Source organism: Trichosurus vulpecula, chromosome 7, assembly GCF_011100635.1.
Source record: "Trichosurus vulpecula isolate mTriVul1 chromosome 7, mTriVul1.pri, whole genome shotgun sequence".
NCBI classification, from domain to species: Eukaryota; Metazoa; Chordata; class Mammalia; order Diprotodontia; family Phalangeridae; genus Trichosurus; species Trichosurus vulpecula.
Genome location: NC_050579.1, coordinates 246,065,615 through 246,084,859, shown reverse-complemented (window position 1 = coordinate 246,084,859; position 19,245 = coordinate 246,065,615). Strand labels below are relative to the sequence as shown.

At 42.1% G+C, this 19,245-nt stretch overlaps 1 protein-coding gene across 1 annotated transcript; it reads right to left on the bottom strand.

Moving 5' to 3' along the window:
- Positions 1–11,515: 11,515 nt before the first annotated feature.
- Positions 11,516–18,617, bottom strand: LOC118857879 (trem-like transcript 4 protein). Its single transcript, XM_036768357.1, is given in 3 exon segments — positions 11,516–11,708; positions 17,723–18,060; positions 18,522–18,617. Coding segments are annotated over 3 exon segments (627 nt in total).
- Between the last annotated feature and the right edge of the window lie 628 nt (positions 18,618–19,245).

The window sequence follows — 19,245 nt, the reverse complement described above, 5'->3', positions numbered from 1 at the left end:
GGGGAAACTATGGTTGGGGAAGTGGGAGGAGTGGAAGGAGCAGAAGTGCTGACCTCATACAAGGGAGGTGAGAGCACTTATGTCTGAGGGATTCCATTGGTCAGGGCTCTGACCCCCAGGAGGACCTAGGGAGCCTCCTCAAGAAGAGTTTTGGTCCTTAAAACCACGAATGGAGCTTATGTTACACCATAGGCTTCCTGATATCAAATACAGCTGTCCCATGTTTAGGGATCCAAAGAGCCTGGGCATGGGGGAGAGGGTGAAGGTAAGGAGAACTGGGCCTAGCACTTCATCAGGATTCAGGCAAATGGAAATGGAGGTGTCTAATCTGAGAGGATAACTTCAGATGGATGGTGGCTGCTGGGGACATGGGAGTCTGTTTAGGCAGAACATCCGGGAGAGGAGAATGTCATCTTCTCACTGCCACTTCCCTTGTCCTTTCCCTATGGCCAAGAGGAATCAGTGGTTCACAAAGAGAATCTTCCTCCTCTTCCTCATCACACTAAGTCCATGCCACCCAGCATTCTCTGTCCTTTCTCCTTCCCCAGGAAAGTGATTAGGGTTAAAGGAGTGTGTTGGCCATCAAAATGGGCTCTTAGCACTCAGTTCAACCAAGTGCCCTTAAAGAGTTTGGCCTTTGTTTCCTTGATTTGATTGGGACACCTTGGTGACCTCCTTGCCGCAGGGTAGAGCCTAGTTTACATGGGTTTGAGTGGTATGTTTGGGACATCAGAGGCTTTTACACCACATGGGTTTAAGTCCGCTCTTTATGATGATTTCAGGTCACGTGGGTGAGTCGCATGTGTGATTCACCCTTGACCCTGAAAAAGATATACAACCAGGGGTTGCCTTTCTCTTTTTTGTAGCTCTTACCCATAGCCATGGTGTGGTGCATGACTCTGGGCCAGTCCTTGTTAGGAGTTCCCAGGCTGAACCTAGATGTTGGTAACTATGAATCTGTATTGGGTCTGTCTGTCGATGTTTGTAATTTGTTTGTATTTGCTCTGAAGTTCAGGGAGCTGGCTTTTTCCCCTGAACTAACTGAGTGGTATTTGTATGCTGAATTAAAGTAAACTTGTTAACCCCATTACATTCCTTTCCTTACTGAAGCAGATCAAAAGAAGCTGGGCTTTGGTAGCATTCTTGTTGTTGGGCTTGTGTTGGTCTTTCACCCCCACAACAGCTGCTAGCCAGATTGTTAAAACAGGGAGTTAGGAGAATGGAGGGCAGGCACTGTTGGACAGAGAGTTCTGTGGTCTAATCAGAAATTATTGTCCATTATTCTGCTGGTGGAGAGGGAGGGATATATCTAGGATTGCCATCCATGTAAGCTATGTCAAGACCTATAGAGCATAAATCCATAAATCCATTAGACACCATTTAATCCAAGGGTTCTCACTAGTCTAATAACCTCTTGAAGAGGGTACAGAGGAAATAGCATTATATGGTGCCTACTATGTGCCAGGCAATATGCTAAGTGGTTTTTGCAAATATTATCTCATTGATCCACACAATAACTCAGGTTGTTGTTCCTCATTTTACTGTTGAGAAAACTGAAGCAAAAAGAGGGGAAGTGACTTTCCCAGGGTTACACAACTAAGTATTTGAGGCTGGATTTGAAGCCAGCTCTGACTCTTTCTCCTGAACACTCTTCACTGCACCACCAGGTACCTCTCAGTCTCCAATCCTCATTTAGGGGTTCTTCATAGGTCATGACTATTTGCATAATTGTAATGAGTCTCTCTTTGGCTCTTTAAAAATACCTCTCTTTTCCAACTACCTAGCAGTGTGAGTCCAGATTTTTTATATATACTTCAGCTAAAACAACAGATTGCAACAGATCAAATGGGAGCAGATATGAGAATCTGGCTTTGTCCTATTAAGCCAGAGAGTGAAGAGGTTTCCACAGTTACATAAAACAAGAACTCTTCTCACTGATATTTTTAAAAAATAACTTTTTAACTTTGAACATTTTATAAATATGTAACAGGTTCATTGTTATTTTAATTGACAATGAATAGTTGATTCAATTAATTTTTCATATGGTATCAATAGATACACATCATATACAAAAGCATATTGGCATTCTCAGTGATTTTTAAGACTATTTGAATCCTGAAACCAAACATTTCAAGAACAACTGGTTTAAGAGTTCAGTTGGGAGAATATTCTCAGTATGATCCCATTTGATAACCCATACATTTTTAGAGCTTTTCCTGAATAAATTCCTGACAAAATGTTGAGAGCTACCCCTCTGCATGTGCAGTCTCCTGACCTTTGGAATCTGACCTGCTCACAGAGATCTCTAGGTTTGAGAGTGAGCTCAGGGAGCAGAACATCCATTGCTCTTAAAGATGATAAAAATCTAAGGGAAGGAGAGGTAGTATGATCCTTAGCCATGTTCTGTCCTATGTCAGAGAAGAAAGAAAGTCCAGTCCTGGCCATGTGATCTTCGTGAGACAAGAGAGACCAGGGACCTGAATAGCTGCAGATACGAGTGTCCACGAATACCAGAGCTAGCCTAACTTCACAACGCTGTCGTTGGGTTAATACATCCTGTGGTCTTGTGGATTAATTTAAAGGAACATAAAGTAATTGATTGTGTCAAGGGTGACTTATTCTGTATCTCAGATCTGACCACTACCAGAAATGGGAGAAGTCTATGGTGAGATTACCTTCTGAGAAGAGTGAGGAAGGAATCACTTGACTTTCTTTTCAAAGTTTTGAGCTAACCTAACATAAATGCTTATAACAGGAGTTAATAGCTACATTGGGAAGAATTCCTGATACTACTTCCAGCGTCAATCATTTCTTAGTGGAGGAGGGGAGGGAGTACAATTAGCCACAAAAGGCAAAGTTGCCCAAAATGCTATCCTGACCTCACTCCTATTAGCAGGCCATGTCTGATACAAGAGCTATATGTGTTGGAGACATAGTACTGATTCAATCTAAGAGGTTTCTGTATTTTATTTTTTTCTCTGAATTCTTTATTGAGATGGATCTATTGCAATAATTGCTTGGTTCTACATACAGCCTACGAACGGAAAGTGACTAATCTAGTTCAGCTCCCTCATTTGAAAGATAAGGAACAAAGGTTCAGAGGAGCCAAGCAACATTTCCAATCCAATTAGAAGCACATCTGGGGCTAAAACTAATGTCTCTCATCTCCCAGGACAATGATCTTTCTAAAACACCATAGTTCCCAGATTCAAAAGCAATGCAACAGGAGGCTGCTCCTGGCACACTTTTCATGGCAGGATTATTGTCTTTAAGAAAAGACCAAGGTAACTTTTGTTAAACCTGAAAATTTGGTTGAAGGAAACAACAGAGTAGGTGATAGAAAAATCCATGTTGTTTATTATTTTCCCTTAAAGCATAGCAAAGCTAGCTTACTTGTACGTACAAGGAGTCAGAGCGTAAACTCTGACTGCCTGAACAAAGCAATGAGAAAACTTATATACGTTATTTTAGCAGAGCTAGCAAGTCTGTATTACCTCATCTTTTATGACCCCCATGTATGTTTAACCATGATACAAGAAGAGGATTTTCCTTAATTGAATAGAGTTGTAAAGGATGTTGACAAAAGTCAACTACAGCCCAGCATCTCTGTGTCTCATTACATTCCATAACATAGTATATACCTGTAGAATATTAAGCAAGGCAATCTCTCTTGGGGTTATCTAAGGGTCTCATCCCTTAATGGCTAACAGGTATCTGGCCTTGTTGACAGTGGTAAGGGTATTTCCTGAGCAAACTTTGAGAGAGAACAAAGAAGCCCAGGTCCTGGATCTTCACTTGTTAATTCAGGCTCTGAGTCTAGTTGGAATTAGAAATGATATAAAATAGTATAATATTTTCCACATTTCCTCCTTTTGGTCAAAGGCAAACTGAAAGTTTCGCCTGAAGACCAATTAAGGTATGGAAAAACCTCTATCTTCCTCAGGGGTAAAGTTTCTAAAAATCCTTATCTGGGTGGATTCAGGTTTTTTTTTTCTTTCTGTGGTTGGATGTCCCCAGAGATGCACAGTAATTATAAACTACTTGTAAACAAGCAGGGGGAGCAAGTTGCAAGGGGTATCAGTAGGGAGCACCATGGGGAAACTAGAGCACCTAAGTAAAATAAGCTAAAGACACTAAAGGTACAAGTAAACAGTCTTGGGAACGCAACGGACTCAGAAAGGGAAAGAGCAGTTCTTCGTTCAGGTCCTGGTCTGGGCTCTTGGGGAGGTTGCCTGCGTCTGATGCTGTCCCCTTCAGGCTCCTTTGAAACTGGAGGGCAAGGTGTCCTATGGGCTCAGGTGTCCACTTGGGATCAGGGGCAGATGTGACAGAAGGATCAAGGAGTCCATATCCACAAGTTGGCAGCTGTAGAAGTAGTCAGATCTGACAGGAGCTCCCAGAACACATATGATTTGATAATTGAGAGGAAAACAGCACAACATAGGTCACAGCCACACAGGGCTAAGTTCAAACAAATACAATAAATGGTTCAGTATCCCAGTAACACAGGGCTGAGTTTAAACAATTACAATAAAACTACAATAAAGTTTTTCTCATAATTCACGAACTGCACAATTACATTAAGTACAGACCAAACCACTTAGATGGTTCACAATAGAGGGGGAAACTTGCATGTCACATGTTTTGCATTTACACATTAGATAACCAAGAAAACTTAAACATGAACCATACAGAGTAATGCAATCATTATTAACAATGTTGATTAACATTAAATTCCTTGTATCCCAGTACATATACCATCATAAACTTTTAGTCATGCCATGTCTCTTTGATGGCATTAACAAAATAATCCACGAACCATTCTTAACAAAACTTACAATGTTTCTGATTTAATTCCAGCAATTAATTGCACAATTTTTATACAAAGTAGCTTTAAATTCCAGTTACATATTTCCAATGTCCATTTAAAGCAACATTTTTTTTTTCAGATGCTTGATTGTAGTTAACTGGTTCCTAGATTGTAAAAGAGAGTTCTGGGCAGAACCCACAGAACAGCAGAGGGAAGCAGGGCTCCAGCCCAGGACAGCCCGGATGGTCTCTGGGTGAGGTCTATTCCACACGGAGCTGGGAGCTGGGAGCTGGGAGCTGGGAACGAAGTGGAGCAGAGCCCAGCCTGAGCGGCGTGGACCATCCAGACCAGAAGCTGGGCGGAGGGGGCCCTAGCACCCTGAATATGTGAGCTGCGGCAGTTACCAGACCCCTCGACCCACAAACACCAAAGACTGCGGAGAAGGTTAGTGGGAAAAGCTGCGGGAGTGGAAGGAGTTCACGGTTCGGCTTCCAGCCCCGGGGGCAGCGGAGGTGGGGCAGCTACAGCTGTTGTTACTTACGGCTCCAGGCCCACCTGGTGGGAGGAATTAAGTGGCGGATCAGAGCAGGGGTGCACAGCCTGCTGAAGATCTAAGCCCAGTCTGGACTGGGGGTTCTTGGGGAAGGAGTAGTGCAGGTCTGACAGAGCTGGCACCTCCCCCCCAAACGTGGAACATAGAACTCGTTAGTCTACAAGCAGTCATACCCCACTGAAAAATTCAAGGGTCAAGTTAGTGGGTTGGGAATATGGCCAGGCAGTGAAAACGCACCCAGATTCAGTCTCAGACTTTGGATTCTTTCTTTGGTGACAAAGAAGACCAAAACATACAGCCTAAAGAAGACAACAAAGTAATAGAGCCTACAACAAAAGCCTCCAAGAAAAACATGAACTGGCCCTAGGCCATAGAAGAACTCAAAAAGGATTTGGAAAAGCAAGTTAGAGAAGTAGAGGAAAAATTGGGAAGAGAAATGAGAAGGATGCGAGAAAACCATGAAAAGCAAATCAATGACTTGCTAAAGGAGGCCCCAAAAAATACTGAAAAATACACTGAAGAAAACAACACCTTAAAAACAGACTAACTCAAATGGCAAAAGAGCTCCAAAAAGCCAATGAGGAGAAGAATGCCTTGAAAGGCAGAATTAGCCAAATGGAAAAGGAGGTCCAAAAGACCACTGAAGACAATACTACTTTAAAAATTAGATTGGAACAAGTGGAAGCTAGTGACTTGATGAGAAATCAAGATATTATAAAACAGAACCAAAGGAATGAAAAAATAGAAGACAATGTGAAATATCTCCTTGGAAAAACCACTGACCTGGAAAATAGATCCAGGAGAGATAATTTAAAAATTATTGGACTACCTGAAAGCCATGATCAAAAAAAGAGCCTAGATACCATCTTTCAAGAAATTATCAAGGAGAACTGCCCTGATATTCTAGAGCCACAGAGCAAAATAGAAATTGAAAGAATCCATAGATCGCCTCCTCAAATAGATCCCAAAAAGAAATCTCCCAGGAATATTGTCGCCAAATTCCAGAGCTCCCAGACCAAGGAGAAAATACTGCAAGCAGCCAGAAAGAAACAATTTGAGTACTGTGGAAACCCAATCAGAATAACCCAAAATCTGGCAGCCTCTACATTAAGAGATCGAAGGGCTTGGAATACGATATTCCGGAGGTCAATGGAGCTAGGATTAAAACCTAGAATCACCTACCCAGCAAAACTGAGTATCATGCTCCAAGGCAAAATATGGATTTTCAATAAAATAGAGGACTTTCAAGCTTTCTCAGTGAAAAGACCAGAACTGAATAGAAAATTTGACTTTCAAACACAAGACTCAAGAGAAGCACGAAAAGGTGATCAAGAAAAAGAACAAGAAAAAGAAATTGCAAGGGATTTACTAAAGGTGAACTGTTTTGTTGACACTCCTACACGGAAAGATGACAAGTATGATTCACGAGTTTATGTGTATGTATATATGTGTGTGCATATATATATGTGTGTGTATATGTATATATATACATATATATATATACATATATATATATGGAGAGAGAGAGAGCAGACACAGGGTGAGTTGAAGATGAAGGGAAGATATCTAAAAGAAATAAAATCAAATTAAGGGATGAGAGAGGAACATACTTAGAGAGGGAGATAAGGAAAGATAGAATGGGGTGGATTATCTCACATAAAGGTGGTAAAAGGAAGCAGTTCTGTGGGAGGAGGGGAGAGGGCAGGTGAGGGGGGAATGAGTGAACATTACTCTCATCAGATTTGGCCTAAGGAGGGAATACCATACATACCCAATTGGGAATCTTACCCCACAGGAAAGAAGAGGGAAGAAGATTAAAAAAAATGGGGGGGATGATGGAGGGGAGGGCTGATGGGGGTGGAGGTAGTCAAAAACAAACACTTTTGAAAGGGGACAGGGTCAAGGGAGAAATTTTAATAAAGGGGAATGGGTTGGAAAGGAGCAAAATGTAGTTCGTCTTTCACAACATGAGTATTGTGGAAGGGTTATACATAATGATACACATGTGGCCTATGTTGAATTGCTTGACTTCTTAGGGAGGGTGGGTGGGAAGGGAAGAGGGGAGAGAATTTGGAATTCAAAGTTTTAAAAACAGATGTTCAAAAACAAAAAAAAAATGTTTTTACATGCAACTAGAAAATAAGATACACAGGCAATGGGGTGTAGAAATTTATCTTGCCCTACAAGAAAGGAAGGGAAAAGGGGATGGGAGGGGAGTGGGGTGACAGAGGGGAGGGCTGACTGGGGAACAGGGCAACCAGAATATATGCCATCTTGGAGTGGGGGGAGGGTAGAAATGGGAAGAAAATTTGTAATTCAAAGTCTTGTGAAAATCAATGCTGAAAACTAAATATGTTAAATAAATTAAAAAAAAGAAAAAAAAAATATCCTGGGTCTGATTCAAGGGTCCTGGATCTGGTTCAAGCATGTGTGGGACAGTTGTCCAATTAAAGTCAGAGGCATCTCAGGTAGAAAGTAGAAAGGATTTTATTAACCTTCCCACCATTCTTACATCTGTAATGGATGATGAGCCTATTCTCCCACCATTCTTACATCTTCATGGTCTTTCCCAAACATTTCTCACATCTGGCCTTTTGGCCAGATGTTTGCATCTATCCTTTTTTCTTCAGGGCCCCTCACCCTTAGGTAAATAAGCATCCTGTATCCTATTCTTATTCTTAGAGGATCTCATGGTTACTGACTTGTCTTCCCATGGTCACTTACTTGTCTTGAGGAAAACACTTAAGTAGAAAGCTGAATTTTAAACTTCATGAGAGGCCTTACTATCCCACTTATTTCCCACTTATTTAATTTGTCTCTTTTTCTTATGAGAGGTCTTCACTTATCCCACTCAAAGCACAATCCCCTGGTTACAAAACCATATACAAAGGCAAAGTAGAATTGCACATGAGGCTACCCTTAGTACATACAGAAAGGGCCACTGGGGGACATTAACGTATGATAATGATATTATAATCAGCCTCTCTACATCATAAGTTCACCTAAAGGACAGTCTGTGCTATTACTGCGCAGGCATCCACTTAGGGAAAGTCCCTTCTGTGATTTAGTGGCCAACATCCAGTCTGGGTAATGCATTCATTGACTAAAATTTATTTATCTTGGGCATGATGGGTTCCTCATTGTCTAGTAACTTGCTGACACAAGTGTTGCTAACAATACAATTGTTTTAACATTGCTGCCTCCATCAACTCCCCCCTCATGCAATATGGGACCCATATTGCATGTTTCTGTTCCTGACTCAATGGGTCCCGGAGGGAAGGTTGATTAGAACTGAGAACAGGCCACATCCATGGAATGATTGGTGGATATGGGCTGGTATCCACTATTCACTACCAATTATAGGTGAATGACCTATAGTCTGAAAAACAGTCACACCCTCCATTGCCCTTAATGGTGATAAAAACTCATATTGGGACAAGGTGTTAGGATCTTTAGTCTTCTTAAGCCCCACCAAGTGGGAACCCAGTGCCTCTGGGCCCTAGTCATGTTCATCTATATGGGACAAGAGATACTAGGCAGGTGAATAGCAGACACTGAGAGGCACCATGGATGCTTCTTCTGGCTTAACTCCTTAGTGATATCATTGACTCAATACAGCCTGCTGTGAGAGATTAGTAAAAGATAGAAAAAATTTGGTTTCCACAGAATAATTGTGTCAGCTTGAACAAAGAGGTAGTAAAAATTAACTATGGCAGGTGGGCCCAGCCAATCAGAAAATAAGTGTTGGTTTTATGAAAACTACAAATCCAGGATATGGGGAAACTGGTTTAAACCAGCCAGATAACAGGGTTGAAGAGAGAACTGGGTCAAATTGCTATTACACGTGCTTAATTGGCTAACTGAATATTACCTTACACACTTATAGGGAGGAGTTTTCCACCATTTTTGAGCATGGGACGCATGAAGAAGGAGGAAGGACATGCTAACACATATCAAGGGGGAACATACAAGGAGGTATACCAGGAAGAGTGTACTCAGGAAGGGTGTGGGCTAATCCATTCTCTGAAAGGTGGTACTGTGCTGATGCTGCAGAATAAAGCTGATCTTGCTTCTGTATTCCTAATTTCCTCTTCCCAAAGAAGAGCAAAGCCAGCTCCCAGTGGGGAGCATAAGCCCAACTCCTTTGGATTCCTCAATAATAATAAATTGCCCTTGAAACCTAAATCTCTGTGCCAATCGTGTTTCTAACACTGCTGTCCTGTAGGTTGAATTTCCATGACCCAAACTAACCAATTGTGCACAGGGTCACTTGTTCAGTGTCTCAAATCTGCATACTGCCTGAAATGGGAGCAATTTGTGGTAAGATTGTCCCTCAGAGACGTAGAACAAATGTTCAGTCATTTTCAGTCACATTTCCAACTCTTTGTTACCCCATTTGGTAAATATACAGGTAAAGATAAACTAAAGATACAGAGTGGGTTGCCATTTACTTCACCAGTTTATTTTCCAGGAGAGGAACTGAGGCAAACAGGGTTAAGTGATTTGCCCAGGGTCCCACAAGTAGTAAGTGCCTGAGGGTAGATTTGAAGTCAGGAAGAGGAATCTCCTGATTCCAAGTCCAGTGCTTTCTCAACTGTGTCACCTAGCTGCCTCAAAAACAACTATATTAGAACTACTTTTCAAAATATTTATAGAAAAATCACATACCCCAGGTTGAGATCCCCTGGCCTATAAGAGCCCACACGAGGAGAGGACAAGTGGGGAAGTGATAATATTGTGAAAAAAGAAATAGAATGTCATGGGTTTCCAAGAAGAAGGGCCTCAAATCTTGTTGGGGGATCACATAAGTCTTCAAGGAGTTAGGATTTCTAAAAGGTTCTAAAGGAAAAATAGAACCTACATAGGAGCCCAGGCAACAGGAGATTAAAAATAGGCAGAATAAGAAGGAGCAAGGCGGAGAGGGGAAAGTGACCCTTTTCTGGAACAGATGTGTCTAAACACCACCCACAATATTACCGAGTGCAGCCTGAACCAGATTAAGACATAAGTGGGAAATAGGTACAAAATAAATAAATATACAGTATAACGCATATAATATTAATAAATGGTTTTTATAAATCAAACATAGCTCGGGGGACCCTAATGTACAAGTTAGTGGCCCCCATTTATACTCAAGTTTCGTATGGCATTCTAGAAAGGGTGAAAAGCGCAACCTGGCCATAGGGGAGAGTCTCTGCAGGGAAATAGTGAGAAAGAAGAATGGACTACACTATGAAAGGTCTTGAGGATCAGGAGTTTGAACTTCATTTCAAATGCAATGAGGAGCCACTCTAAGGCCTCAGAGAAACAGACTGACCCATCTACAGAGCAACAAGAATGCCAGGAATAGACATGGGGTGGTTCTCATTATAAGAGAAAAAAAGAGGTAAGCTCTGAGGTCCACTCAGAGCTAAAAAAGCAGGCAAAGGGCTTCAAGAATCTGGGCAGGGAATCAGTATGGGGATGGTGGCTGGATTCCCTGTCCTTATAGGGTAATCCCCATATTGCTTCTGGCCTGGACCAGGTTCAGTACGGCAGGAACATGCATCAAGTTGAGATGTACAATGCAACTAATTCATTTCATTTCAGGTTATTTTGATCCTGAGAAAGCTCAGATTGGCTCCTCCCTTTCCCTGAGGAAAGAAGTGAAATCTTTCCCCATTGTCCTTCAGGCTGCAATTATTCCTTTTTTTTCTCCAAGCCTGACCCAAATCCAGCCAGGACTGAGGTTTGGGGAGATACTCCAGCCAAACCAATGGCAGAACAAAACAAAACAAAAGTGAACAAGTCACCATTTTCACTTTCCCATTACCCTATATCCTTCCCTCTCATGTGCAAGGCAAGCTCAGTGTGTCTGTAGCAAGACTTCCCCATGGCCTGGAGCTCATGGGCTCCAGGCCAATGTCAGAGACAATTATTTATATTCAGGATGATATTTCCTCCCTTTTGTTTATCACTACTGGTTTTTCAAGGAATTCTCAACCGCATCACCTCAGGGTCTGGCACTAGGAGTGAGACTTTTAGAAAAGCTAGGGTACCTTTCCTTCAGAGCTTGGGACTCTGGGAGCTGCTTTTTCAGAAGTAATGAAAAGGCCCATGCTTCCAAAATTGAAATGAAGTCTGATGGAGGATCCCTACTTACCTGGACCCTTTCACCTGTCCAGCAGAACAACCAGAGCTGTTAAGACTAGGCCTTTGGTCACAATGAGCCCACATAGCACTTGGATAACTGGGGAACTGAAGAAAATGAAAGAGTGTGGTAGGCTATGGGACAGAGGAAAAGAAGAAAAGTGAGACATAGCCACAGGGAAAGTGGTGTGGTGGTGGGGTGAGTGACCCTTAGGTCTATGCCTCAGCCCCACCTGTGCAGATTCCCTACATTCCCTCTGCTGATTTTCTCCTGTGTGTTATCTCCTGTATAATTTATGCTGCACACAGATTTTTCTACAGAATTGTTTGCATATTGTCTCCCCCATTTTTCTGTGAGCTCCTTGAGACCAGAGATTGTCTTCTTTTCCTTCCTCTTTATCCTCAGATCTTAGCAGAGTACTCAGAGTACTCACTTAATAAATTCTAGCTAACTTATTGGCTGACTTACTGATGAAATCCTCTTCAGGTACTGTTTACATTTGGTACACAGTGTGTCCATTGTAAAGGGTTAATGGATTGAGGGTGAAGAAGAGGAGGCTTCCCTGGCTCCCCAAGGGAATACCAACAGGCTGGGGGCTTAAGAGAATAAAAGAACAAGGAGGGCATATGAGGTGAGGCACCAAGGAGGGGGAAGAGAAGAGAGAGGAAAATCAGACATCTTTCTGTAGGAATCCTGGTCATCACTTCTCTTCACTTTGTGACTTCAGGATGTAGGAAGATTTGATTTGTTTTTGTTTAGTTTTCTTTTGTCCCAGGGGCCCAAAGCAGGACTGAGGTCTCTGAATGAATCCAGGAGCATTTATGAATTAAGAGCCTGCCCAAAGCCAGGAGCTGCATTAGAGGGTGGTGGGGGATAGGAGAGAAGGACAGAAAGGAAGCTCCTGCAAGGAGCTTCTGGTGTTCTGGGGGAATGACAACACATCCACCAACAGGTAGATATAACATTCTAACCACATAAATACAAAGAAATATTTAGGGAAGTCACTGGCAATTGGGGAAAGGAAGAAAGTCTCCTGTAGAGGGAGGTGCTTGAATTGAGCCTTGAAGGAAGCTCCAGGTAATTAAAGGCGGAGGTGAGGAGTGATTGCATTGGAGGCATGAGATAGAGCCAGTGTGGGCATGGAAATGAGAGATGGCATGTGGTATGTGAGGAAAAGCAAGGAAGAGTGTATGGCTGGAGCAGGGATGGTGTGGAACACAGAAAGGTTCTAGAAATCTAAAAAAGTTGGCTGGAGCCAGAGTCTGAAGAGTGTCAGATGGAAGCCAGGACTTTGAATTACATCCTCCAAGAAATAGGTAGCAACCAGACCTTTTAGAGTGAGGTAGCCAGACTTGTCCCATGAGATGATCAGTTTTGGCAGCTGTGGAGGGTATGACAGAAAAGGGAATGACTTGAATAAAGGTGACCCAGAGGTCCTATTTAGGAAGCTCTACAAACAGTCCACGTATCAGTGGATGCAGGCCTGGCTTAACTTAGTCCTATGAATGTGGAAAACTGGACTGTTGCTCAGATGTTATGGAATGGAGGCAGAAAGGATAAGAACTGGCAAGAGATTAGATCTAATGGAGGGAATAAAGAGTCAAGGATGGTGCTGAGGATGAAAGTCCATGTGATTAGCAGGACTGTGAGGCATCAGACAGAAATAATTTGGGAATTTGGGAAGATGATTGGGTTTGGGGGAAATAGTGATGAAATCCATTTCTGACATGTTGAGTTTGAGGTCTCTCAAGGACATCCAGTTGAAAATGGCCAATGGGCACTTTTTGCTGTGATTCTTTAGTTCAAGATGGGCTAGGACTGGATATTTAGCTCTGGATCAATGAGAGCTAATGAGATGATTCAGAGAGAATGGAGAAGGTCATTGAGGTTGGGAAGAAGCCACTTGGACTGATAAACTGGTGCAGAACACCTAAGGGCCACACAGAATTTTGGGACTTATGACACAGTGCCTTGTATTGAAGGTAAAGAGGGAAATCCTTAGAGCCCAAGCAAGACTCTGGGGGCAAGCCACCACAGAAGAAGCCTTAGGCAAGGACTTTGGAAGAATAGCCACTGGTAGTAAGAGGGGCTTGAATGATAACCCAGCAAATTAGATTGAGAAAGAGTTGTCTTGGCAGCTCCCAGAAAAGAATAGTGATAGCTAGCATCAATTTGGCACCTACTGTTGTGCTAAGCACTTACAAGTATTATCTGATTTAATCCTGCCAACAGCTCTGAGAGGTAAGTGCTATTATGATGCCCATTTTATAATTGAGAAAGTGAGGTAAGCAGAGGTTAAGTAACTTCCCCAGTGTTAACACACTAAGCAAGTGTCTAAGCCTGATTCAGTACTCAGATCTTCCTGTTCTGGGTCACTGCTCTAACCATTGCACCAGTTTTGTTGTTGTTGTTCAGTTGTTTCAGTTATGTCCAACTCTTCATGGTCCATTTTGAGTTTTCTTGGCAAAGATACTGGAGTGGTTCGCCATTTCCAGATTATTTTACAGATAAGGAATCTGAGGCAAACAAGGTGAAGTGACTTACCCAGGGTCACACAACTAGCAAGTGTCTGAGGCTAGATTTGAATTTAGGAAGATGAGTCTTCCTGACTCCAGGCCCTGGCACTTTATCCACTTTGTCACCTAGCTGCCCATTACACCAATTAAATGCCTCCAGAATTCAGGGAGGAGACAGTAGAAGTGCTTAATGGTATCAGAAACTATGGAGAGATCAAGAAGCATGAAAACTAAGAAAAGGCCATAGGATTCAGCCAATTCAGAGATCACTGGTTGCCTCAGAGAGAATGGTGTCAGTTGGGTGATGAAGTAGATAGCCACATGGTTCTTGAGAAATTAAAGACAGCATTAAATGTTAGACTAGGAAGCAGAGTGAAGATGGCAGAGTGAGAGGTGACCACTTTGTTCCATTTTCTCCCAATCCTCTCCCACAACAACTACAGAAAGCATGCAAAACTGAATAGTGAATGGGAAAGGCAAGAAAAGGTACAGTGAATCATTTCCCCTGTTCTAGGCAGCTTAGGAAGAGAGACAGAGAGGTCCATAGACATTGAGAAAAGCAGAAGCAGAATCATTTGGTATTGGATAAGAAAGGGAGTGGTTGATCAATGGAACAGATTAACTACATAGTATACAGAAGCAAATGAATACTGTTATCTAGTATTTGATAAACCCTAAGATTGCATCTATTGTTATTTGACAGAAAACTGGAAGGTAGTTTGTCAAAAACTGGCATAGACTAACATCTCACACAGTATGCCAAGCTAAGCCCCAAATATAAAGGATGATATCATAAGGTAATTAGGGGAACACAGAAAAAAAACAAACTTCTCAAATCTATGGCTAAGGGAAGGGTTTATGACCAAATAAATAGAAGACAGAAAATGCCACAGGAGGCAAAATGGATAAGCTTGATTATATAAAATTAAATTTTTTTTTGCACAAAAAAATCGAAGTAGCAAAAATGAGAAGAAAAACAGGAAACTGGAAGTGGTGGAGAATTTACAAGAACTTTCTCTGACCAAGGTATCCTTTTTCAACTATACAGGGAACTAAGCCAAATTTTTATTTATAAAAATTAGAGTCATTTCCCAATTGATAAATGGTCAAAGAAGATGAATGGTGAATTTTCAGAAATCAAAGCTATCAATAGTCATATAAAAATGCTTTAAATCACTAGTAATTAGATAAGTGCAAACTAAAATGACTCTGAGGAACCACCTCACACCCATCAAATTGGCTAAGATGACAGAAAGGGAAAATGGTGGAGGAGATGCGGGGAGAAAACTGCATTGTTGGTGGAATTGTGAGCTGGTCCAATCATTCTGGAGAAGAATTTGGAACTATGTGCAAAGAGATCTAAAACTGTGCATACCATTTGTCCCACCAATACCACCACTGGGTCTAAACGCAAAGAGATCAAAAGAAAAGGAACCATATATACAAAAATAACTATAGGAGCTCTTTTTGTGATGGCAGAGAAATGGAAACTAAGGGGATCAATTGAGAAATGGGTGAATAACTTATGGGTTATGAATGTGATGGAATACTATTGTATGGAAAAATAGTGAAGGGGATGGTTGCAGAAAAAACTATTAAGACATATGAACTGATGCAAAGTGAAGTGAGCAGAGAGAATAATTTACATAGTAAAAGCAATATTGTAAAGACAATACTGTGAAGGACTTAGTAACTCTGATGAATACAATGATCCACAAGAATCCTAAAGGACTCATGATGAAAAATGTTATCCACCTCCAGATAAAGAACCAATGGAGTCAAGATGCCAACTGAAGAATTTTTTTTTTTGGAACAGATTTTGCGTGACTTCATTTCTATAATACGTTTTGGGAAAGGAGAGAATTTGGAGCCAAAGAAAAAGAAAAAAAAATAAAAAACAAAAAAAAGTGTAAGCAAGACTTTTAGGCAAGCTTTGGCTAAGCAAACTTTTTCTGTATAAAAGGTTTCTCTACTTCACAATTTTGCTTGGGGCTATACACTCTGGAACAAATTGGAAAGAAAGGGACAGACCGCCATTCACTGGGGAGTCTGCCCAATTTAGGAGGAAGAAAAAGTCCTTTGCTACTAAGAACTCTTCGGGGAACCAGTGCCCCAAGTCCATTGACCCAGAGTTCTCTGGTTGATTTGGAGGTAAGAAAGCATAAGCATGAGTCAGAGGTTTCTTCATTGTCATAGTTGTTGATACAAGAAAGGAAGGATGGAAATAGGACTTGGCACATAACACAGATCATCGTGTAACACAATGTCAGGGCTAATGCTAAAAGAAATCAGACTTCAAGTCATCCTAAACTTAAAATCAGGAGGAATCAGGAAAAGACACTAAGTACAGTTTCTCCAAGGCCAAAGTACCCTCCATTCCTGGTGCCCCTTTGTGTGTTTTTTTAAATCAGAATGAGGAGGGTCACTGAGGCTGGGGAGTGGTCCATTTAGATGGATATGCTGGGGCAGCACAAGTAAGACCATACTGATCACTGGGGCCTAGGCTCTTGGGAAAATGTATTGCAAGGGAGGAATTATACCTGCTGATGGTCACAGGGGTGCCAAGGTTGGTGGTAGGCATCTACGCAGTAGTTTGAGAATATTTGGGAGGGACTCACTTTTTGTTCTACAGAAAGAACAGAGTAAGGAACAGATGGCCCCCTGAGCCCACATTCTCATGTGACTCCTCTTCCCTGGAATTTCCCAGGGCTAGTCCAACAAATTTGCTGGCCCATAGGCTTGAGGAACCATATGCATGCATTCTGTGGGCTAACACTATTGCACATTTTTATATCATTCATTATATATAATTTAGTATTCTGGCCTATTTTTCCTGCTCCTTTTTTCATAAGAAGGTACCTTTGCCACATCCAGATTGACTGATGGTCTGGCCAGGCATATTCCTATAGGATACTTTTTCTGTTAGTATGAGCTGAGTATCCAGAATGAAGGCAATACTAAGAAGTCCCAGGTATAGAGCAATTTACACTTCACAGAGTGTTTCCCTCACTCATTGTTATAACCCCCTCTCCTCCCCCCAACCTCAATATTTGAAAATGAAAAATTAATTTGGAAAGAGCTGAAGTAACCTTCCAATGTCACAACCCAGGTCAATTTCACAACTAAGACTTGACCTATGTCTGTGCTCTTTATATTAGAGGCTGTTAGAACCAATATCTATTCCACCTTTGGTGGACCCTACAACAGCCTGCTCCTTGTGTTATGGGCCAGAGCTGCTGGCATCATAATCAATAAAGCATAAGTCTCTGTGTATATTTGAGTGTGTTGGTGTGAAAGCAGGGGACTCTGTGTGTGTTTGTACCTGTATACAATGGACATATTTGTATGAATGAGTGTGAGTGTGCTACACTAAAGACCCAAAAGGTAGAAGCTCCAGAAGAAGCATCTGTTCTACGTTGGAATGAGCACAGAGAAGAAAATGACTCACCATGACCAGGGACAGGAGAGCAAACCTCCTGTTCCTTGCTCCCCCGCTCTTACCCCACCCCTCTGTCCAAATCATGGTATGGAAAGAAGTGAGGACAGGATGGCGAAGGGGAGGGGCAGGAAGCTGAAAGACCAAAAGAGGCTGAGCAGCTTCTCCCTGGAAACCCCTAGAAGGGGCCTAAGGTCACATCCTTGCTCAGGGTTATGTTCACACCAGGTATTTCCTAAGCTCTGCTTGAACTGAAGGGGATTGAGTTGGCAGGGACTTACCTGGAGAAATCTCCAGCCAGATTCTCCTGATAATATCAATGGTGCTGTTGGCAGAATCATAGATTCCACACCAAGACATGCCTGAGTCCTTCACCCTGAGGTTATACATGGTGATGATGATGATACCAGTGTAGGTGTCATCCTCCAGGGATACTTGTGGGTCCCTAACTTGCCAAGTTAAGACTGACTTCCTGGTAATTAGTCTTCCACACACCTTTGCATCCTCTTGCAATTTACACCAGGTTTTCCACCACTCCTCAGCTCTCTGGGGATTGTAGCTACAACTCACTCTGAGTGTCTGCCCCTCCTGCTACTTCATTTTCAAGACTCATCCCTGTGAATCTGAAAAGGAGATCATCAGGTCAGGGGGGGCCCAGCTGGGTCTCCATTGAGTCCCCTATCTTCCTTGACTGAAGAATATGAACAAGGTAAAGGGGCTAAACTCCTTAAATAACATCTTCTTCTAAGAAAATATGCCTCAAAGAATTAGCCCCTCACCCAAGAGAGAGTCCTAATCAGTGGTGTGCTAGTACACAATTAACAGTCAGTTCTCCCAATTCTCTTTTTTCCTCCCTCTGTCCCTCTTCTTCTTCTTCCTTCCCCCTCCTCTGTCTTTCCTTCTCTCTCCTCTCTCACTTTATATCTATACACATATCCATGTACATATACATACTCCTGACAATTATTAACATTTTCTCCATCACTTTTTTAAGTCTTAGCCTAATAACTAAACAATAAATCAGCTCTTCAATTGTATGCACTCTTTACCAATTTTGGAACTATATATGTTCTCACTTGAAGTTGAACAATCAGCCTTTCCAAGTCAATGAGAGCTGGCTCCAGCACACCACTGCTCCTATCCCTCCCCAGGGCCTCATATCCACACAACATTGCACTCCCTCCCTTTTTTCTCTCTCCTCTGTCTTCTCTAACCTTATCATCACCTCTACTCATCCCTAAGCTCTACCCTCCCTGAGATAACCATTAACAGCAAATGTAGCAGCAGTAGCAGTGGACCTGCCTGGGTCATCATGCCTCCATGAGTCCAGATGCAGGAGACATGGGAGGTGGTCACCTTATGCTGTCCTTGGTTGCCTGATTCTGAGCCTTTGAAAGGAAAGAAGTAAGAGAGAATGGGGAAAGCTATGGTTGGGAAAGTGAGGTGAAATGGAAAGAGCAAAAAGGCTGATCTCATAGAAGAAAGATGAGGTCACTTATATGTAGGGGATTCTAATTGTCAGGGCTCTGACCCCCAGAATGACCTAGGGAGCCTCCTCAAGAAAAAACCTTGTCCCATAGAACCACCAATAGAACTTGTGTTATACCATAGGCTTCCTGATCTCATATACTTCTATCCCATGTTTAGGTATCCAAAGAGACTGGGCAAAGGGGAGAGGGTAAGTGAATGAAATAGGTGTGAGAACTGGGCCTAGCATTTAATCAAGAGTCAGGCAAATGAAATGGAGTTGTCTGGTCTAAGAGGATAACTTCAGATGGATGGCAGCTGCTGGGGGCTCCA